The 23,409-nt window shown below is 39.2% G+C and overlaps 1 protein-coding gene across 1 annotated transcript in view; it reads left to right on the top strand.

The window, feature by feature from the left end:
- Window positions 1-643: 643 nt before the first annotated feature.
- The window catches only part of FAM81A (family with sequence similarity 81 member A), a 77,678-nt gene continuing 54,912 nt past the window's right edge, over window positions 644-23,409 (top strand). Inside the window, exons 1-3 of the mRNA XM_020981969.2 lie at window positions 644-744; window positions 21,433-21,501; window positions 22,204-22,477. Of these exons, the coding sequence (XP_020837628.1) occupies window positions 21,455-21,501; window positions 22,204-22,477 (321 nt within the window). The 5' untranslated portion in view covers window positions 644-744; window positions 21,433-21,454. The remainder of the gene's footprint in view (window positions 745-21,432; window positions 21,502-22,203; window positions 22,478-23,409) is intronic.

The following is a 23,409-nucleotide window of genomic DNA, read 5'->3' as shown; positions in this document are numbered from 1 at the left end:
CTCCTCCTGCTCTGAGTATTCATTCACCTTGCTCAGGTGAGGCGTGACCAGTGCTTACTAGTCTGAGGGTCAGATCTACGGGTCCAATCACAGCAAGCCTTTCTCCCCCCAGTGTGGGTTGTTGTTGTTGTTTTTTAAAGGGCAATAAATATTATTTTTACGGGCCACGCGGAGCTGCATCCTTCCCTGCATCCAGCCCGTTCCACCTCTGGGATTTATTTTCCAACAGGAGAAATCCCCGCCCCGTCAGCTACCGGGAGCTCGGTGGGGGGTTGAGGGGGGGTGGGGACAACAGCGACGACTAGGGGAGACTATTTTCGGTGTGGGAACGGGAGGGAGGAGGGGTAGTGCAACCTGTCAGGGGCTGGGGTTGGCGGGGAAAGCCTCCACTTCGGGCTGCCAAGCAACCGCGTCCAGGCAACGGGCTCCCGGAAACCGCTTGGCTCCGGCGCCCGCCGTGGGTCTGGGGCGGGTCTCTAGACGCCTAGAAGCGAACCCCCCGGAGCGGGGGGTGCGGGGGGGGGCTGGCACGCGCTGGGTCTGAGGCTGCTAGACGCGAGCCGATTGGCCGGGGCTTCCCGCTGCAGGGGAGAGGGGTGAGGCGGGGAGGGGGGGGGGTGTCGGCGGCGAGGGGCGCGTGCTCCGCTGCTGGTTCGCCTTGGTTCGGCCGCCGCCGCCGCCGCCGCCGCCCAGCAGGGAGGCTGGAGGAAATGGGTAGCCGCATCCCGCCCGCCCCCAGTGCCGGTGAGTGCTGCTCCCGCCGGGACCCACCCCGGGAGGCGGGTGGGAAGGAAGGAAGGGAGGCTGCTGCTGCTGAGACGGCGGCGGCTTCGTAGTCTCCCCACCCCCCCACCCCAGCCCCCGGCCCGAGGAGGGGGGGACGTCTAGGGGTGAGGGGTCGGGCACGGGCACCGCTGGAGCGCCCCCTCCGGGACCGTGACCTTGGGGCAGTCGCCTGGCAGGACGGAGGGGCGAAGGGCTGCTGCCAGGGAGAGCGTGTGATGGACAGAGGGGCAGAAGTTGGATCCTAAGACAACTGACATTGCATTGGGACTTGGGAGTGTTGCATGCTGAGAAAACCCTGATAATGTTGCTCCCCCCCCCCAAGCTATTTCTTTTGAGTTATTATAGAGAGGGCATTGAGTTATTATAGAGACCTGCATTCTAGTTTGGCCCTTACCACCAAGTCATTGTGTGACTTTGGGCTATTCATTTCACTTTTAGTATAGGACGACAACAACAAGGATTTGGATTTGTAATGTACCTTTGACTCCAGCCCCATCATTTTTGCTGGGCCTCAGTTTCCTGGTCTACACAATGAGGAGGTTGGACAGACTGACTTCTCAGGTCACTTTTCAGCCCTCAGTTTCCTCACCTGCAACATGAGGGAGGTTGGACTAGATTATCCCTAAAGTCCTCTCTCTCAGGCTTCAGTTTTCTCATTTGAAAGAAGAACTAGCACTTACCTCACAAGGTTGTTGTAAAGATCAGAAAGCACTTTGAAAACCATAAAGTGATGTCTAACTCAGTCGTTATTATTCTAGTTCCATCAAATATCCTGCCCCCCCCTTTTTTTTAATGTGATAAGAGTTAAGAGAAAGAGCACAGTTATTCAGGAGGGAAAAAACAGATTAGAGAGAGAAGGGTTAATTACTTTTTTCACTTGCATAAACAGATTGGAGACAGAAAGGTTAATTACTTATCATTTGCTTTTGTGGAATGCAGCAGGAATCCAGAGAAATGCCAATACTTTTATCAAAGATCCTTGTGGGAGCAGTCACTTTGACATTGTCCACTTTTTGTGAGCTATCTATTTAGCTGTCTAAATCATCAGCAGAACTGGGAACCTCCTGAGTTCTTGGTTTCCTGAAGTGTAAGACTTGAAGGTAACTCTGCATTTTTCACAGGTAAAATCAAAACCCAATAGTAGATGAGTCTGGGAATGATGTGAGTCATTTCTTCAATATGTATGAGGGGTTTTTTTTTTTTGGCATTCAGCTTAGTCTCTGTATGGTGATGTTAATGATTTAACATGAATAAACTGAAACTGCTAGGCTTGACAAAGGTGGATTCAGTTTTAGGTTTTCAGGAACAGGTGCACAGATATAATTTAGTTTTAAAAATTTGGGTTTTAGATTTTAAATTCAGATTTAACAATCTCTGAAAGAACATACATTTTGTAATTAGAGCCACACCTAGGATATAGCAAATCAGGTGCTGCCTGGGCATCTACCAGAAGTCAAAGGAAAAGGGTACAGGGGGAGAGAGAGTAGGGAGAGGACATAGGAATTAGACTCAGCAATTTAATACTAAAAAAAAACTTACAGAGCTCAAATCCACATAATTAACTCCTCATCTTAACTTAAGCAAAACAGGTGGTTCTGCCTTTCCTCATTTCTTTACAAAGTTCTGAGGTTTATCTTTTATGACTTCTGTCTCGAGGCAGATTGGGTAGTGTAAAGAGCGTTAGAAGAACTGGGATCTAGTTTTATAACCTTGCTGAACTTGTATTACCTGCTTTGTAAATTGGGAAGAATTCTTACCTACCTCAAAGCTTTGTAGTGTATGGATTTCAGGGCTCTGTAAGCATGAATTATCATCACCATCTTACCATCTTACCACTGGTGTTCATTTTTGCTCATGTGTATTTATATAAATGTGGGACTGGGATGTGGGGAGGAGCATTCTGTATGATTTACCATCCCTCCCACCTCCTGGGAAATGCCCTCTAAGCAAACATAAAAAAAAAAATCTAAAAGTGTGCCAATTTGGAAACAAAATATTTGTCAATTTAACTATTGCTGAGAGAGGGCTGTGTTGTATATAGGCTAAAGGTCTAGGCTGTGGAGTTTGAGAGACATGGGTTCCAGTGCTGCCTGGCTTTGTGATGTGGGACAACTCACTCTCAGTTGTTATTCAGTTGAGTCTGATTCTTAATGACCCCGTGGACCATGGGGCCCATGGGCTTTTCTTGGCAAAGATATTGGAGTGGTTTGCCAGTTCCAGTTTGAGGCAAACAGAGGTTAAGTGACTTGCCTAGGGTAATACAGCTAGTAAGTGTCTGAGGTCAGATTTGAACTTGGGTCTTCTTGACTCCAGGCTCAGAGCTCTACCAGCTGCCTCAAGGCAACTTTCTGAGACTATGAGTTGTACCTCTGATTCAGTAGAGGGAATGTCCCACAAGGATGAATTCTCCTCCCAGTCTTTGCTTTAGCTTTCCTTCTCCCCCCGAAAGCTTCTTTTGAAGTCCAGAGTCAGCTTCCTGGAGAACTAGAAAAGATGGTATTATTAATTTCTATGCTACTCTTCTACCTGCCTTTTATGACTTCAAGTTTTCCTCTCTATCCTGTCTCTTGCCATTATCCTTACTTAGCATCTATGTTAGTTACCCATCCATCACCTGGCTTCAAAGTTCTTCCACTCCTATGGTTTCCATCACTATTCTGCTTCAACTAGTTTGGCCACATGTTGGAGACTTCATCTTGATACTGAGAACTGTTCTACCTCTAACCTCTGCCGTCTTCTCCTTTCTGACCATAATCTGGTTTACCCTTCATGTCCCACTTCTTCATGGAACTGAAATTCTTTTAGCTTTCTTTGTGACCTCTTTTCCTTTGACAATCCATTACTGTTCTTCCAGTCCATCAGTCCCCAGCTGGCTTCACTTGTCCTCTAGAAGGGAGAGTTGCCATTTTGATGCAGTCCTGTCTAGCATCCTAGAATCCTTTACTTCGTTGACCTTCTGCCAGTACCCCATGCCAAATGCCAGTCCTGGATTCTTTGTGTTTGATTTCTCAACTCTCAAACATGTACTGTCAAGCAATACTTTCTAGTCAAAAAATGGCTGACTAGGTCCCCTATAGATTCATGCTACTATCCAACTTCAACTGGACAGTTACTGCTGTTACTTATACTTTTATTTACCTCTTGCTAACTTGTAACAGAGACTATTCCATACCTTTTTATGTTCCTTTTTTTTCCCAATCTGCGCTCCCACCTTTCTCATGCTTATAAACTTGCCTCCTACATTACTGAGTCATGATCAAGAATATGCTGCTTGAGCTCCTCCCAAATAGATCTATAATCTAATTAATTCAGGAGTTCCCTCCAACAATGCATTATCAAAATCCAATCAAGTCTTTCTGAAAGTTTGAGGTAGGTGTTCACCTGATGAGCTAGAGATCTTCCTCATTCCTCCCTGGGGCATGAGGCTAACCAGTGTAACACTTTAGCCATCTATTTGCCATTATAATGTCTTCTCGTATCCTTAACCAATAGTCAATAAATATTTATTAAGTGCCTACTCTGTGGATGTATTGTGCTAAGCTGGGAATACAAATAAATAAAGACAATCCTAAGGAATTTACAACTTAAAGGAGGAAAATAATACGCAAAAGAAAAATGAAAAGGGGGAGGTGTGCAGCTGGGACATCATATTCATAGAGTGGAAACCAAGTAGAGCATCTGGTAGGAAATGAAGAGTTAACTGAGGAGTTCCTTAGCCCCTTTGTCTTTTTTTTTTTTTTTTTGGTGAGGCAGTTGGGGTTAAGTGACTTGCCCAGGGTCACACAGCTAGTAAGTATCAAGTCTGAGACCAGATTTGAACTCTGGTCCTCCTGCCTCCAGGGACAGAGCTCTATCCACTGTGCTATGTAGTTGCCCCCCCTCAGCCCCTTGGTCTTAAAAGAGAGTTGACTGAGGGTGTTGAGAAGGTGTTGAGTATCAAAAGCTGTGTCAGTCTGTGTGAAGATGACATTTCAGGTGATGAGTTTATCCTGAGGAAAGCCTGATGTTCCTAGATTTGAAATCAAGCTGAACAGCTACTGGGAAATGAACATCCTTTACTCCTGTTCTTCAGAGTTCCTCGTTAGTTATATGCTTATGTCTACCATACCATTGTTCTCTGTGTGGTGCTCATCTTTAGTTTTTTGTGTTTTTTGTTATTATACCATTTAATCAATCAATTAATTATTTTTCATCTTTAGTTTTTGACAAGTGTTCCAGCTGTTATTGCCAAACATCAACACTGGCAAAATGTATTGCAGATATACCAGAGGTGGGGATCCTCTAGGCCACATATGGCCTTGTAGGTCCTTGGGTGAGGCCCTTTGATTGAGCCCAAGTTTTACAGAACAAATCCTTTTGTTAAGGGGATTTGTTTTGTTTGGATTCAGTCAAAGAGCTGCACTTGAGGACTTGGAGGGCCACATGTGGCCTTGAGACCGAAGACTTCTCACCCCTAAATAGACCTTTACTGTTATGGGAAGTTTGGTGTCAGCAAAAGTGTTATACAATTTAACCAGAACAAACTAGTCTACCTTCTTCTTCCTTTTTAACTCTGGTTTCAGCTCATTTTCTTTCTGGAAAGTGTGTTGCAGATATGTATACTTTTAGACAAGAGGGTCAGCTCAGACACATGTTGAAATCTGGGCAATAGATGTCTAATCATTTCATCTTTCCTATGTATATGGAGAGTCAAACTCCTCTGAGCTCTTCATCTTTTCAGAATTTCTCAACTCAACTTTTCTTACTTACTCACCATAGAGGAAAGGGTTTTCCTTTAGCCTTTTTAAGGCTAAATTCTCTGTAAATGCCCTTGATTGTAACTTCTCCTGTGACATCTAACACATGGTTGTCAGTTATTTCCTTTCTCTACAACCTCCAAACTCTCCATTGGTTCTTTCCTCACTGTCTACAAAATATGCTCATCTCCCTTACTTTGAAAAAGTAAGGAGAAAAAATACCTTTCCCACCCATGGAACTATGCTGTACTGAACAAAATATTTATCCTTAGGTACTTCAAGGATTTTATCTGTGTGGATACTAACCCAGAAGCCTGCTAGATTATAACTCTCTCTTGCTTTAGTAATTGGGTTTTATTAGTTGTAGTTAAAATTAATTACCTGGTGACCAGTTCTCTAGAATGGAGAATTAATGACACTCTTTGAATTTGGCTAGTCTGATTTCTGGACGAAAACACAGAACTCCTTATTATGCTATACCTAGTGCCTTTCCATCTTAGTAAACTATAAGCTATCTGAGGTTGAGGACTGTCTCACTTTTTTATTTGGATCTACTGAAGGTAGAACAGTGCCTGGCTCACAATAACATACTTAATAAATAAATGCTTCTTTATTGATGGACTTACCAGAGCTCCATTTGCAAAGTCTTTTAGAACCCATGTACGCACCAGAATGGGCCTTAGAATAGCAATAAGACTTTAGTTTAGGAAGGTTGAACCAAAATATTGATAAGCCAGTTTAACAAAATTGTATTCTCAGTTTGAAGAATTGAGTTTAGGATAATTAAAAAACATGTTCATTTTATAAATATGAGAGGCTTTTTTCTTTTTCTTTTTTAGCATACCCATTTTGTATATAATAGCCCCAAAACAAAAACCCAGAGTGCCTGACAACAGAGTAAAAAAACCACTGTAGGAATTTTTAAAAATAGCTGGGTGTTACAAGAACAGTTTAATTCCAGTTACCACATTCACCTCGCAACCTATTGAATCTCTTTTTGTCTTTCCTTTTCTTTCCCCCTCTGACTCTCACCTTTCCCTCACTCATCTTTTCTGTCCTTCTCTCCTCTTTTTAAATTTTCTTTCTTTACCTCTGTGTATATCTCACTTTCTTCCACTTTTCTCCCAAATTTTCATGTGTATTAAATAAAGTTTTATGTTCTTTTTGTGTTTTTAATCTAAAATGTATTGAGTTTGTTTTTCTCTTAAATCTTTTTCCTCCACACCCCAAATGACTAAACTAAAAAAAGTTGCTGTTGTTTGTATGTGGCCAGCAGTTGGTTTCCTTCTCTTTCCTTTGCTTTCTTCCCTCCCCGAATTAGATGATTCTTGATTAAAAAAAAAGTTTATTTACTTGTGATCTAAATTGTTTAAACAAGCATTTCTTGTTACCTTTGACTACATAAAAAGTAAAGCAAATGTAAATAAAATGTGTAAAAAAAGGGGCAGAATTTTCATTTTTTACTTAGAAGGAATTGTTACCTGATGTCATATAATCAAATCTTGGTGAAAAGTTGCTAAGATGGAAACTTTCATCGTCTCTCAAAATATTTTTTGGTCATGCTGTATAGTGGTCAGCCCTGGTTTAGCACAGAATACTTTGGTTGGAGATTATTTTCTGAATAAGGCAGAGAAGTTAACTGGGAGAGCCTGCTCCGTTGCTTAGTGTAGCTTCTAAAAAAATGTGTTTATGTGGGAGAGAACGTGTGGGGGGTTGCTTTCACATCATGGGATTCTTAAAATTGTTTAACTGGGAAGATGTTATTCAGACACTCCTGGTACCTTAAGCTTGTTTTTTTGTTGATTTCAGTTTTCTTTTCTTTTTTAATTATGTAGAGAAGAGTTCACGATCCTTCTCCTTTCTCCCAAATGGTTATAAAATTAATTTACCAAGCCCAAGTGGTTACTTCAGATAGAAGATATTCACTGTCATAAAATTAGAGGCTTTTTGGAGTTGAAAGAGATGTTAGAGATCATTTAGTCCAACCCCTTCACTTTAAAGATGAGTAAACTAACAGGTGAGTTTTTCTATGACATAGTTTAACATAAAGACAAGTCACAAATAGTGTACCCTGTGCAACAATAAACAAAGGCATAGTTCTCTATAGAAAAGATTGAGATTGTAGAAAAATGCTTGCTCCCCCATATTTGGTGCACTTAGGATGTACACATTAGTTTTTGGACAATATTTTTCTGTTTTTGTGTATTTGGCAGATACCTCAACTTTTGAGAACTTTTTTTTTCAAATGTTAGAAAGAAAAGCTGCTAAATATAGTGGCTGCATTATTATTATTATTATTATTATTATTATTATTATTATTATTATTATTATTATTATTATTAAAAGCAACCTGCCCTAAAAAGTAATATTCAGACTTTTGTTTTCTACTGAAGGGCCAGCTGGAATAGCCTGCCAAACTTGCAGGTGGAATGGGACTGTCTTTTGGCAAAGGAAATATCACTCAAAGAAAAGGAAGGAAACATTTGAAACTGTAGATTTAAAGACTCAAAAATCAAATCAACAAATATTTATCGTGCATTTATATGTAAAGCACAGTTAAGCACCATGGAAGATTAAAGACATATAAAGACATTTCTGTCTTTGAGATCTGCTAATAGTCTATTTGAAACATCAAGACAAAAGACATATTTAATCTTTTGCATAAATAAAGGATGAAATCAACTGCAGTTGATTTAAAAAAGTCGACTCGGGTTTTGGTGAACTGTGAGCTCAGTATGAGAGAGCAGTGATATCTGATAGCCAAAAAAAAGCTAATGTACTGTTAGGTTGCATTTGTAGAAATATGGTCAGGCTACATGTGGAATATTGTGTTCCATTCTGGGTGCTGTGCATCATAAAGAGCATTGATGAACTGGAACACATCCAGAAGAAGGTGACTGGGATAATGAGAAACCTTGAAACCATGCCATATGAAGAGGATTTAGACTTGTTTACTTGGCCCACTAGGTAAAACTAAGGCTACTGGGTAGAAACTAGAGAGACAGATTTCAGCTTAATAAAAGAACTTTTTGATTATTAGAGATGTCCAAAAATGGAATGGGTTGCCTTATGAGTTGATGGAATCCCTGTCACAGAGGGTCTTCAAGAGGGGATAAATATTCCCCAAGTGTCATAGTCGTAGAGGGGATTCATGTTTTGGATAAGTAGTCAAACTAGATGACCTCTGTGTGTCCCGTGAATTCTGGCTCTGTCGTGGAGAAAATAGGGAAGACCTCAGGAGGTACTGCAAGTGGCGTATCTGGTACTGTACCAGTCGGAGAGGAGCAAGCATTTTTGTACAACCTTAGTCTTTTCTGGAGCCAGCTATGTCTTTGTTTACTGTTGCACACAAAGTATGCTATTTGTGACTTTTGTCTCTGTATACATAGAACCACCATTGCCCACCCCTTTATTTTACTCTGTGCCAAAAACCTTCAGTATCTTACAGCAGATCTCTTTGCAGGAGACTTGCCCCAGTGTATACATATTATAGGAGAACACAGACACAGATAGGGTAATCAGATTTGTCATAGCTGCAATAATCTGCCGCAAAGAGTATTTATCACAGTCAATTAACTGTATAGCCAGTCTGAGTAATAGCCAATTGAAGAAGACCTGTGTCTAGGCCTGTATCTCTTCCTCTTCCATGCTGCCTGTAAACTCCTTAGAATTGGAAAGAGGTTTATTGGCAGTTTATTGCCTTCCTGATCTCTCAGCCTATCTGTCCTGCCTTCTTACAAGATCGTGAAGTGACTTGCTTCAGATCATAGAGGTTGGTAAATGACAAAATCTTGACTTGAACCCAGGTTCTCCCATTCCAAACCATCTCTCAGCGATTACTCGGCGTGCTTTGCGCCAGGCGCTGTACTGGAAACAAAATGACAAAAATGATATGGTCTGTACTTTTAAGGAGATTGACTTCTTTTGGGGGAAATATGTACTCCTATAAGTAGATAACAAAATAAACAGAGGTAATTTTTGGAAGTGAGATAATAGTAACTAGGGTTGGGGAGAGGAGCAGGAAAAGCCTTAAGGAGGAGGTCACCCGGGCTAAGATTTAAGGGAAACTTAGGATGAGATTTTTAACAGAGGAGACAAGGAGGAGGGAGCACATTCCAGGCATGGGGGCAGGCTTTGCAAAGGCAGGGACTCAGGGGATAGAGTCCTGTGTGAGTTTGAGAAACAGCAAGTAGGCCAGTTTGGCTAGACTATAGAATGTGTGAAAGGGAACAATGTGTACTAAATCTAGAAAGAGAGACTGGAGTCAGATGGTAAAGAGTTTTAAATGCCAGACAGAGTGTGTATGTAATCCTCCAAGTGACAGACCCACTCGAACTTCTTGAGCAGGGTGACATGATCAGATTCGTTCTTTAGGAACATCCCATTGTTAACGATGTGGCATATGAACTGGAGAAGAGAAGGATTAGAAAACCAAACAGGAGCTTGTTTTAATAGGCCAGGTAAGAGGGTGATAAGGGCCAAAACCAGTGTAGGTATGGAGGCAGAATGATCAAAACTTGGTAACTGTTTGGATATGGGAGATAGTGAAGGCTAGTGAAAAGTAAAGGATGAGTCTTAGGTTGCAAACCTGGGGGACTGGAAGAATGGTGGTTCTCTTGACAGAAATAAAAAAATTCGGAAGGAGTGGGTTTGGGAAAGATAATGAGTGCTGTTTTGCACATGTTCAGTTTGAGATGCTATAGGATATTAAGTTGAAAATATCCAATAGACAGCAATATGGGACTGGTGCTCAGCAAAGACAGTAGGGTTGGATAGGTAGATCTAGAAATCTTCATAGAGATGGTAATTGAATCCATAGGAGCTGATTAAGTCACTAAGAGTTATGGAGAGAGAGAGTCATGCTCAAGACAGAACCCTAGAAATATACCTATAATTAAAGTGTGGAACATGGATTATAATTCAGCAAAGGACACCCAGATCAGCCAAGTGGATAAGAGGGGGAACCAAGAGAGAAGTGTCATAAAAGCCCAAAGAGGAGGGTATTCATGAAGAGAGAGTAGTCAACGGTGTCAAATACTGTTGAGAGATCAAGAAAGATGAGAATTGAAAAAGAGTCCCTACGTTTGGCAATTCAGGAATCATTGGTACCTTGGGAGAGAGCAGTTTCAGGTGAATGATGAAGTCATAAACCAGATTGTAAAGGGTTGTGGAGTGAGATTAAACGAAGCAGAGGCAATGTGTGTAAACAATTTTTTTTTTCTAGGAGTTTGGTTGTGAAAGGGAGAGGAGAGATAACAGTAGCTTGAATGAATTGTAGGGCCAAATGAAGGGTTTTTTTTTTGAAGGATAGGGGAGACCTGGGCATCTTAATAGGTAGCAGGGGGGCAATGAATAGAGAGGGAGAGATTGGAGATTAGTGAGAAAGTAGGGGTGATTATGGGAGCAATCTGCTGGAGATGGTAGGAGGTGGGATCAGGGGTAAAGAGATGAGTCTTGTATTTTCTTGGAGACTAGAATAAAGGAGGACAGAATGGTGTTAAAGAGTTTTGAGATGTAGGGTAGGGGGACAAGTGGGAGCACAAGGTACATGACCTATTTTCTCAGTAAATTATGGGTTAAGGACTTCTAAAAAGGTAGGGGTGATATGGGAATGCTTAAGAAAGTGGAAAAGTTAGGGAAGAGTGAAAGTAATGAGGACCCAGTAGAGATTAGATAACATAAAATTTCAGTGAACCCAGTCACTGTGGTTGTGTGACTTCCTCTAGTCAGCTACCTCTTTATTTTTTTAAAAAAGTCTTATTGATTTTTTTTAAAACATTGCTGTCACTTCTCATTTACTCTCTCTCCACTTCCATCCAATAGAAACCTTTCTTGTAACAAAGAAGTAAAGTTAAGCAAAACAAATCAACGCATAGATCATATCTGATAATATGTACCTAATTTTGCATCTTTGTTACACCACCTCTCTGATGAGAGGTGGAAGCACCTATTTTGAAATCAGTTCTCTGAAATCTCAAATGGTCATTGCATTGATCAAAGTTCTGAAGTATTTCAAAAATTTTTTTGGTTTGTTTTTACATTATCGTGGTTACTGTATAAATTGTTCTGGTATTGCTAACTTTACTTTGTCAGTTCAAAAATACTAGCTTTAAAAATTTTTTCTTACGGCCTTGTTTATTAAGGTTTAATTCAGCCATTCTCCAAATGATAGGCACCCACTTTCCTGACTATGTAGCTAAATTTAAAAAATATTTTGGACTTTATTCTTCAGTTAGCAAGCATTTATTTTATCTATGCTCTCCCCACCATCTCCTTCTCTCCACCGTGACTGAAAAAAAGAATAAAAACAAAACTTTTATAAAAATATGCTTAGTAAAGCAAAACCGTCTCACATTGACCTTAAGGCACCATGATATTCCATTACGTTCACATAATTTGTTTAGCCGTTCTCTAATTAATGGGTACTTCCTTAGTTTTCAGTACTTTGCTATTACAAAAATCTGCTACTTTTTTTTTTTTTGCAGGGGGCGGGATACATATAGGTCCTTTTCCTCTTTCTTTGATCTCTGGGATATGGGTGGTGGTATTGCTAGATCAAAGAATATACAGCTTTGTGACTTTGAAGACATAGTTCCAAATTGTTTTCTAGAATGTAGTATCAATTCACAGTTACCAACAATGCATTAACGTGCCTGTTTTTCTGAAGTGCCTTGGACATTTGCCATTTTCTTGTTCCTTTTTTGTCATCTTTGCCAATCAGATGAGTGTGAGGTAGAACCTCAGAGTGGCTTTAATCTGCATTTCTTTCATCATTAGTGATTTGGGGCAGAAATTTTTCTCACATAACTGTTGGTAGCTTGGATTTCTTCTTTTGAAAATTGCCAGTTCACGTTTTTTGACCACTTGTCAGTTGGGGAATGACTGTTGTCCTTGTATGTCTGAATCACTTACTTCATCATGGAAATAAGAAAAAGTATCCTTTAATAGCAAAACCCGCCATGGACTTTTAGGTTATTGTCCCTGAAGATTGTAATTGACATATTATAATTTATAATTATGCCTAAATGGTTAATACCAAATCAGAAAATCAAGTTACGTGGAATCTCATTCACTGAGCTTCCTGTGTAACTATATTTTATTGTACCAGGTTATGCTTTTAATCCAATATTTCTAATTATTTGTGTATATTTGTAGGTTGGAAAAGATAAACTTTCTTGATTTTAAATATGCAAATTATTTTTCAATTTAGAATAAATTTGGCTAAAGGAGTGAAACTTTTTTATACCTACAGAAAAACTACAGTTGCTTTTAAAACCAATTTCAAATTCAAATTCTGATAAAATTTTGTGTGACTTTATCTTGTCATCATTTCTTCATTTAAAAAGATACTGAGTCAAAATTATGTTATATAGATTATGGCATATGTTCAGTATATATAAATATATATATATATATATATATATATATAAATATATATATAATTATTATTATTTTTTGGCTAGGCAATGGGGTTCAGTGACTTGTCCAGGGTCACACAGCTGGTAAGTGTTATGTATCTGAGGCTGGATTTGAACTCAGGTCTTCCTGAGTCCAGAGCTGGTGCTCTATCCACTGCACCACCTAGCTGCCCCTCAGTATATTTTTTTTAAAGGGAGGGAACAAGCATTTATGAAGCACTTCCACTGTTCCAGCCACTGTATTAAGTGCTTTACAAATATTAGCTCATTTAATTCTTTGATGTTACTTTGCTGACAGTGCCTCATATTTATGATTACATTATTATTAGCCTATTTAAAAAAGTGATGAAAACTTTAAGATCCTAGCATAGAACCATCGTCTCTCTAGCAGAGAAGGTTTGCAAGAAGGTAGTTCTGGTTAGTCTATTGCTTTGCATCATTCTGAGAGAACATTTTATTGCCATCATGGGGAGCAGACTAACTGCTGAATTGCTCAGAGATCATATAAAGATGGGCTTCCTGTTCATCCTCTTGACCAGAAATAGACTTTTGGGTCTTGCCTCATAAGCCCCCTGCTCTGGGAGAATTTCATTTTAAAATTCCAACAAGTGTTTAAAGATTCTTAATGGAGGAGGCTAACTGTTCATAGACTGTCCCCACCGTGGCCCATCTGGGAAATGGAATATCTCTTCCGTTTTTTCAACTTACAGCCTTTTAATAGGTCTTACCCAACGCTAATTGCCCAATATCTACCTAATCCCTGCAGTTATCAGCTACCGGCATGCTTTCATTTTGGTCCTTATGCTGTTGATCCACATGTCTAAACTTGCAATTGCAAACATCTGCCAGTATTACCATGGCCCTACATACCTTAGTGGATTGTTCTCAGGAGTCCCTGTTTTGTTCAGCACAAATATCTTGCTTTGTTCTGGGCAGCCTAGTCAAGCAGAAGAACTCCTGTGCTCTAGTATGGAGCCATAGCCTTGATGGAGCCTCCAGATCTACCATCCAAGTTCATCTTATATGTTACTTTTGGCAAGAATGCCATAGATTACTGACCTCTTGTTTTGTGCCATATCAGATCATCTTCGTGATATGAGCCAGCCCTTGTGCTAAAGAAAGATCCAGTAATGAAGAAGACACACAACTGAGGGAAGAGGGAGAATAAGGATAACCAAAACACTTGTTCTTGTGCCATCATTTATGGTGTCCTATCTTAGATTCAGCTCCCTTATCTATTCTTAATAGAAATATATGCTTTAATTATCATTCAACTGTAGCTGACTCACTAATTTAAATTTAATATCTTAAACTTTTGTCACTGTTTATTCTTTGTTCTAATAGATTAACATTAGAGTTCTGTAAGCACTGTATGATGTGTATTAAAATTTTTTTTATGGACACAATTTTTTCTTTTTTTGCATGTCAGAAATCCCATAACCTTTCCATAAAAAAGCTAAGCAAGCCCACCATTATTAGTGTTTGTCCTTGACAGCAGTGTGATGTTTTGATGTTAATAGAAAGGAAAGTAGATAGCGTGTTTTAACATCAGCTACCTGGAACCAACATTGGACGGCCTGAATTAAAGTCTTCTAGCTTTATCTTTATTTACATGATCACAGTTATTGTAGATATCGTTCTTTTGGTTCTGACTTATTTGCTTTGTGTCAGTTCATATAGCTCTTCCCATGTTTCTTTCATTCTTTATAGTTTTGTTCCTTATGGCCAGAAATGTTTCTATATTCATGTAGGCTAGGAATAGGAACTGAACCTGTGATTTCAGTTGATACAGGGAATTCCTAGATGAGGACATACCTTCTACCAATGCAAGTCGGCTCCTCCTCAGCAACTAATAGTCTTAGAGAGCTTTCTAGTGACTTGCCCAGGGTCACAAATACAGTGGGTACCAGAGGCAGGACTTGAGCTGTCTTCCTTACTTTAAGTCTGGTACTCTACTATATATTTATTGTTATGCTTCAAAGCCAGCACTATACTGCCTCTGCGTTCATATATAGAAACATAATTAGGGCATGGCAGCCTGTGCTTCAGTGCATTGTGCCAACTTGCTAGGGAAGATAGCTTTCTTTTTGCAGAGGTCCAGAGACTATCCTCTTACCTCACAGTATATCACCCGCCTGGTTTCCCTTGGGTCTGAGGGAAGTCCCAGGGAAAGAGAGTAGGATTTCAGTTTAGAGGAGATTGATTGGGGTGGGAAGACATACTATCCTATCTTATGTCGTGATTGCACCAGCAGTCAGACTATCCTCTGCCCCCTATTCCCTTCTTATTCTCAACACTTCTGTGTCTGCCCCCTCAACTATTTTTGCCCCTGTAGAAAAAATTCAAATTATTCTGCTTTTATGATACAGTTTGCTCAACTGTTTCTCAGTCATTGAACACATAATTTGTTTCCAGCTTTTAGATATGACAGATAATGCTGCTGTGAATATTTTGGTACATATGGAACCTTTCTGTCTTTAATCTTCCTAGGATACATACCCAATAGTGAACCCACTACTCCAAAGGTGTGAACAGCTTAATAGCTTTTCAGTAACTTCCAGTTTCTCTTTTTATTAAATAATCCATATAGTTACAAAAATAATTTCCCTAAAGCATTGGCCTAATCATGTACCACCCCTGCTCAAGAATCATTAATGTCTTCCTAAGACGAATTACCAACTTCTCACTTGCCATTTAAAGCCCTCTACAACCTGGTACCATCATACATTTCTACACTTATTTCACATTTTCACAAATTATACACTATTCTAGACAAACTGGCCTTCTTGTTCCCCACGGGCCCCAAGCATCCTGTCTCCTGCCTCATGCCTTTGCACAAGCTATCCTCTGTCCCTAGGATCTACCTCTTTCTCTTCAGGCTACTACTTAGAATCTTTGTTTTCCTCCAGTGCTCAGGCGCTACTTCTTGTGGTAATGCTTTTCCGACCATCGCCCCCAATTCTTGGTGCTCTTTCATTCCTTAGATGATCTTGTGTTTGCATATCTGTGTACGTGTCGTATATATATCCCCCTTTTCTGGAATTGTTGGACCAATTTACAACCAGTTTCACCAATAGTGTAAGAATGCGTCTGTCTTCTCCAACAATGAATGAACTTGTTTATGCTGAATTTTTTCTACTAGTTTGCTTTCGTATTCTACAAGTGCCATAAATTATTGTTAACTTTGATATTGAAGAAATCTTTAGGCATGACATTTTATTTTTATTAATTCTGTAATATAACATATTTACTAAGAAAATGGTGAAATCTCTCTATAAGATATGATGGAGAATGATGCCAAAACCATGGTTTTCACAAAATATTTTAAAAATCTATACGCTAACTATGCCCAAAGGGCAATAAAGCTGTGCATACTTTCTGACGTAGCTATACAACTACTAGGTCTGTATCCCAAAGGATTAAAAAAAAAAAAGGACCTATATGTACAAAGATATTTATAGCAGCTGTTTTTGTGGTGGCAAAGGTTTGGAAATTGAGGGGATACCTATTAATTGGGGAACAAGTTGTAGTATATGATTGTGATGGAATAGTATTGTGCTATAAGAAATGATGAGCAGGATGCTTTCAGAAAAACTTGGAAAGATTTACATGAAACAAGGCAAAGTGAAATGAGCAGAACCGAGAGAACATTGTATACATTAACTGCAATATTATACAGTGATCAGCTATAAATAACAGTTATTCTCAGCAGTCCAGTGATCCAAGACAATTTGGAAGGACTTAGGAAAAATGCTGTCCATCTACAGAGGAAGAACTGATGGAATCTGAGTGCAGATTGAAGTATACTTTTAAAACTTTATTTTTGTGTTTTTTTTGACAACATGATTCATATGGAAATATTTTGCATGACTGCGCATGTATAACCTATATAAAATTGCTAGCCTTCTCAATAAGGGGAGAAGGGAGGGAGATAATTTGGAATTTAAAATAAAAAAATTAATGTTAAAATTATTTTTACATGTAATTGAAAAAATAAAATATTTAAACTAGTAAAAATAAATCTGTAAGTTAAGTGAAAACAAATTAAATATCAATAACTAGAATACCATTTGTAAGAAATTATCACACTAATTCATTTAGTAAATGAAAACTAAAAGATTTTGATATGGTTCTCTTATTTGTTTGTTGAGATTATGAAATATTTATTATAACTAAAATGTAATCCAAGTAATTGGTGAGATGGTGTGGTATGATGAAAGGAGTACTTGCTTTGAATTACAAAACTGTAGAATCACAGAGTCTGAGAATTGGAAGGGACCATAGCAACCAGCTAGTCTAACCCATACATGAAAAGAATCCCTATTCTAATATACAGCCTTTGTTTGAATACTTCTGAGGACAGAGAAGCCAACACTTCTTGATGTAGCCTGTTTCAATTTTGTACAGCTTTAACTGTTAGAAAGTTTTTCTTGACATCAGGTTTAAACTGGACTCTTGCAGCTTCTACTTATTGCTTCTAATTCTGCCTTTTGGGGCCAAGGAGAATAATTCTAATCCCTTTCCACATGCTAGCCTTTCATATATTTTTTTTTTCTTGATTAAAACAGCTAAATCTTCTCTAGGTTAATCATGCCCATTTCTTTCAGCTGATATTTGATGAAATGGATTTAAGGCCCTTTACTGTCCTGGTTGTCTTCCTCTAGATCTTCTTTAGCTAATGTCCTTCTTAAACTATGGTATCTCACTTGAGCACAGTATATCCGATAAGGTCTGCTGAGGGCAGGGTACAGTGGGATTATTGATATCTTCCCCTCGTACTTGTATAGGTGATTTTTTGTAAAGTATAAGATTTTACATTTATCCCAATTGAATTTCATTTTATTAGAGTCAACTCCTTGTTTTACTGTTTCAAGAACCTTTTAGTTCCTGATTCTTTGATCCAGTGGGTTGGCTATACTTCTCAGTTTTGAGTCATCTACAAATTTGATGAGCGCGCTTTCCATGCCTTTATCCAAACGGTTGAAGAAAATGTCAGCTAGCACAGAGCGAGTACAAATCCCCTGGGGGTTGTATACTAGAGACCTGCCGTATTAACACTGAACCATTAACAGCTATTCTTTGAATGCAACCATCCAACCATTTCTGAATATGTCTGTTTATGTTATTATTTAATCTAAATCTTTCTGTCTTGTCATCATTCTCCTCATCTATTACTTGGGGGATTAGAGGTGAGGGATGGACCTGTGATTTCATTGATATAGCAATGCACAACACTGGGCACATTGTAGTTGCTTAATAAATGTTGATTGATTAAAGATGAGGAAACTCTCTCTACCAGTGCAGTTGGCAACTACTTTTCAACTTACAGGTTTAGATAGTTGTCTGGAGAGCTTAAGAGACTTGTGAAGGGTTACATATCCAGGATGTATTAGGGTCAGAACTGGACCAAGGTCTTCTTGGGCTGCAAGACCAGCTTTCTGCCTACTACACCAAGCTGTCTTTTTTCTGAGTTTAGTAATTGCAACAAAAAAGGATATGAAGTTAGCTTAGCATGCACTGTTATTGGTAAAGCCATGCTGGCTTTGTAATCACTGTTTCCCTGTGTAAATGTTCACCAGGCATCTCTGTAATGATCCATTGTGGAATTTTTATAGAATTGAAGTCACGTTCACAGGCCTATTGTTTATGGACTGTTTTCTTACCTTCTTTTGAAAACTGAGACTTTTCCCCTTTTTGAGCGCTTTTCCTGTTTCCCATGGTGTTTCTCATATTGTTGGCAGTGGTCAGCAGACTTACATGCCAGATATTTCAGTGCCCAACCATGTAGTTCATCTGACTCAGGTGACATGGATTCATTCCTATAGCTGGTGCCAAGTGGAGCCTTTTCCCCTTTCTACTCAATGGGATTGCTTAGAGGGCCCAAGCTGGAACTGGGATTGCCTTTCTCCTTCCCTGCCTCATTTCTCACCTCTAACTTTCTTGCTTTTCCCTTACTTGGCCAGATATTGACCTTCCCATTCCCACCCCTGCCCGAAGACACCCGGAATCTCTATTCTGCTGTGACCGATGAATCCACTCTCCAGTGCCCAGTGATGAGAGGAAGATACCTTGATGCATCTTACAGACTCATGGACTCATGGGGTTTTAATCCCTCCTGCAGCCACCTCCTTAGGACCTGCTAGTCTTTCCATCCTGTTTGCAGTATCATCTCTTACATATATCATCTTTCCCAATTAGAATATGAACATTCCCTGAGAATGAGGCCTGTCATCTTTTTTTTTTTAAATCCCTTGTGCCTAACACTGTACCTGGCACATAGTAGACACTTAATAAGTGCTTTTTCATGCATTCTCTTTTGTTTACCTAGGGCAGCTAGGTGCCCTCATGCTACTTTTTTACTTATCTGGGTATTAGTTGCTTGTTAGTCATTTTTGTTCTGTTATTCCTATTGCAAAAGTCATTCTCCTTGGCAGGGGAAGCAGAAACAAAATAAGAGTGGAGTAGCTTTGCTTTCTCTTTGTTGTCAGTTATCATAGCCCCATCTGCTCCAGACAGACATCTCATCCCTTCTTTGGTGCTCTTCTTTCTCTCAAAATAGCTTACCCCCCCCCCAAAACCAGCCAAACCAAACAACCCTTTTCTATTATCCTTGGCTTCCTTCTCTGGCCTTAACTCATTCCAAATTTTTGCATTCCTGATACTTTTTACAAGACTAGGCTATACTCATCTTGTTATCTGGCCTTGCAACTTCTCTATGATTTTTGCTTAAATCTAAGTTGGTTGGTGTATTCACTGAGTATCCATATCAGTCTTTTCATACAAATCATATTTTTCGAGGCAGCGAGGTGGTACAGTGGATAGAGACTGGCCCTGAAGTCAGGAGGACCTGAGTTCAAATCTGGCCTCAGACCAAACACTTGACACTTACTAGCTGTGTGACCCTGGGCAAGTCACTTAACCCCAGTTGCCTAAAAAAAAAAAACAAACAAAAAACAAACAAACAAATCATATTTTTCCTTCTCACCAGAATTGTTTCCTTTTGTATTTCAGAATTTTGTTCTTGAACATCTTTCCTTCCTCCTGAGCCTATACGGCTCATACCTTTCTTTCCTCTCACTCTTTTGATGTCTGCTTTCCAAAATCCATAATGCATGTCTCACTATGCCTGAATTTCCTCTGCTGTGTCACAAATTCTAAAAGAGTGGTCATTTTCTTCTAGGATTCCCATCATTTTTTACCCTAAAAACCCATTTCTACCTCTTAGTGAAAATCAGATCCAAAATTAAATTTCCCCTTTTTCTTCCACCTCTGAAGGATGAAATTCTTCAAGGAGGACCTGGATTCATGTCTTGCTTCTATTCTTTTACTCCCTGTGTAACCTTATGCAGAATACTTCACATTTTTGACCCACAGTTCTTCCTTTGATAGGTGAGGTTGGACTAATCATAGTTTCCCAACGTGGGTGATACCACCTCCTGGGGGGTGCTGGAATGGTGGGGGTGGTTGTGGTGGTAGTAGCTTCAGGTACAATTGGGGGGGCATTGAATAAAAATAAGGGGGCAGTGGAAACAAGGAAAGAAGAGAAGAAAATTTTGAAAAACCATTTGTACATGTTTCATCTGTTGTGTAACAGAGTTAAAGTTGTAGTGATTATATTATTTTCCAGATAAACCCACAAAATGCATGTTATAATGATCAGTGGTCAAGTACACCAACAAGTCTTAACAAACCAGTATTGGCAGGCAAGTGTGCTGCACATTGTCAGAAGGTCCAGTATGCATCAGCAGGAATATGCGCATGTAGTGACTTGTTTATAATATGATACTTTATAGTTACAAGATGCAATATTATGTCATCAAAATTTTAATGCAGGAAAAAACCCAGAAATTTACAATAAATTATTAAATTTAAGATGTGTCAACTAAAAAAAAATTTTTTTGAAATGATGCAAATTTGAAAAAAAAACTGTTAAAGGGGTTAAAAAAACTTGATTTCTGGGAGGGGGTGCTAAGTAATTTTTTCTTTTGAAAAGGGGAAGTAGGCTAAATAAGTTTGGGAACCTCTGGATTAGATGATTCGTGAAGACTTCTAGATCTAAATTCTGTAAGCTATTAATAAAGATATAGTATTAATATGATTGTTACCAGTAATGGACTCACAGAATCATAGTACAATGATAACTTATTATTTAATTTTTAACAAAGACTCACAATTTTCTAAGTTTTATTAACAAATTTATTGCTTCAGACATATTGATAATAAAGGAAAATGCTCAAGCTTTGTTATGGTAAAAGCTTTTTGATCAGACTAGTATATGTTAAGAAGCTTTTTGGTTTTACCTAAGTTTCTTCTTAACTTTTATCTTTTGTTGTTTATTTCATATTTAAACCCCAACTTCCTTAAAAATAAGAGTGAAAATTTAGGACTGGAGTTTTCTGCGCATTTTTATAGTTCCCATTGTTATGGATTTATGAAGTTATTTTGGTACCACATATAAACTGTTAAATAATTTGATGCATATTTTTCAACAGATGTGAATTATTGAAAAGGAAAATGGCACAACGAAGCACTGTACTTCCTTCTCTTGTCACCGAGGAAAGGTATAATATATGAAAAATATGAATTTCAAGGACTTAATCTTTTTAATACAAATACTGCTTTTCTTCTGTAATAATCCTGCATAGTTTTGTAATATGGGTATTTAACCTATGGCTATTTAACCATGAATAGCTTTGTTGAAGGGCAAGAGAATTATTGTTTACTCTTTTCCAAAGTTCTACCCTGTAATATGCAATATCAGAAGGTAGTGAGCTGTTTTCCCTAAGGCTAGAGGGGTAACCTCCATTTTTGTACTTTTAGAAGGATAAAGATAGAAGGACAGAAGAGGCAGTAGCCGTAGATTTTTGCCCTTGGAAATTCTGCCTAATTTCTTGACCCACCCAGGCTACTGGGGAAACAGTTGAATCCCCACTGAGAAGATAAAGTCTGTAAGTATTGAGGGATAGGGTAAGATGGAAGATTTTCCTACCTAGTCATAGTAGCTTTGTGCGCCCCAAAGGTTAGAGGATTATGTTTGACCAGATATTAATATATTTGTTTCCCTCTTGCTCTATTATTCAGGTAGTATGCTAGCTGCTGTCTAGTCTTGGGGGGAAAAATTAGGAGGAAGAACGAAGAAAACCCTGCCCCATACCCCTTTTGTGCATAATGCTTACATGCTTATTTTTGCTTTATGGAATATGTAGAATCACTCATGGTTTTTCCTATGTTAGCAATACACGTGAAATTATTGCCTTTTTTAGGCGAGTTAGAACCATGCCACGACATAGCCAGTCTTTGAGTGTGGCTCCATATTCATCTGCAAGCCTAGTCGAGCAGTTGGAAGATAGAATTCTGTGCCATGAGAAAACAACTGCAGCACTCGTGGAACATGCTTTTCGTATAAAAGATGACATTGTTAACAGTTTGCAGAAAATGCAAAATAAAGGTGGAGGAGATCGCTTGGCTAGACTGTTCTTAGAAGAGCACATCAGAAATATCACGGCAATAGTGAAACAGCTTAATCGTGATATTGAGGTAAGATTTTTTAAAGCCGAGACATTGTGCTTGGTTGTTGATGTTGCAGTTATCTATTCTTGAAGGCTACTTGTCATTTTTTTCTTTCTTTCTTTCTTTTTTTTTTTTGGCGAGGCAATTGGGGCTAAGTGACTTGCCCAGGGTCACACAGCTAGTAAGTGTCAAGTATCTGGTCTGAGACTGGATTTGAACTCAGGCTCTCTTGATGCCAGGGCCTGTGCTCTATCTACTGCCACCTGGCTGCCCTGACATGTAATTTTTTACTTCTTTTTCTCCTTCACTTCCTATATCCATTCACTTGCTAAGTCCTTCATATTCTCACAATATCTCTTGTATCCATTGCCTCTTTCCATTCCTACCACCATCACTACCACCCCTGGCCATCATTACATATTGCCTTGAGTATTTAAGCATCTCCGTTGCTTAAAACTCTTTAGTGATTCTCTGTTACATATCAGATAAAGTTCAAACTCCTCTGCCTGACAGAGTCCTTCACCAGCTGGTGCCAGCCTTTGAAACCTTATCCTACAGGAGTGGGGAACACATGTGGCCCTCTAGGACCTCAAGTGTGGCCCTTTCACTGAATCCAAACTTCACAGAACAAATCCCCTTAATAAAAGGATTTGTTCTGTAAAACTTGGACTCAGTCAAAAGGCTTCGCCCAAGGACCTAGAGGGCCACATGGGGCCTCAAGGCTGCAGGTTCCCTACACTACACTCTTTTACATACTCTGTGTTTCAGCCAAATTGGACCACTCACTATTCTGTGAATATTTCCTATGTTTTCCTAATACCATGCCTCTACTCCACCTGTCTTCTATGTATGTATTTCTCTACCCCCAATTTCTACCTGTCGAAATCTTATTCATCCTTCAAGACCCTTCTCCAACCCTTTTAGTTGAGAAATGATTTTTCTTTCCTCAGTTGGAAATG

The sequence above is a fragment of the Phascolarctos cinereus genome, unplaced genomic scaffold (genome assembly GCF_003287225.1).
Source record: "Phascolarctos cinereus isolate Bilbo 61053 unplaced genomic scaffold, phaCin_HiC Scaffold_3;HRSCAF=262, whole genome shotgun sequence".
Classification (NCBI taxonomy): Eukaryota; Metazoa; Chordata; class Mammalia; order Diprotodontia; family Phascolarctidae; genus Phascolarctos; species Phascolarctos cinereus.
This window is presented reverse-complemented; position numbering and strand designations above follow the sequence as displayed.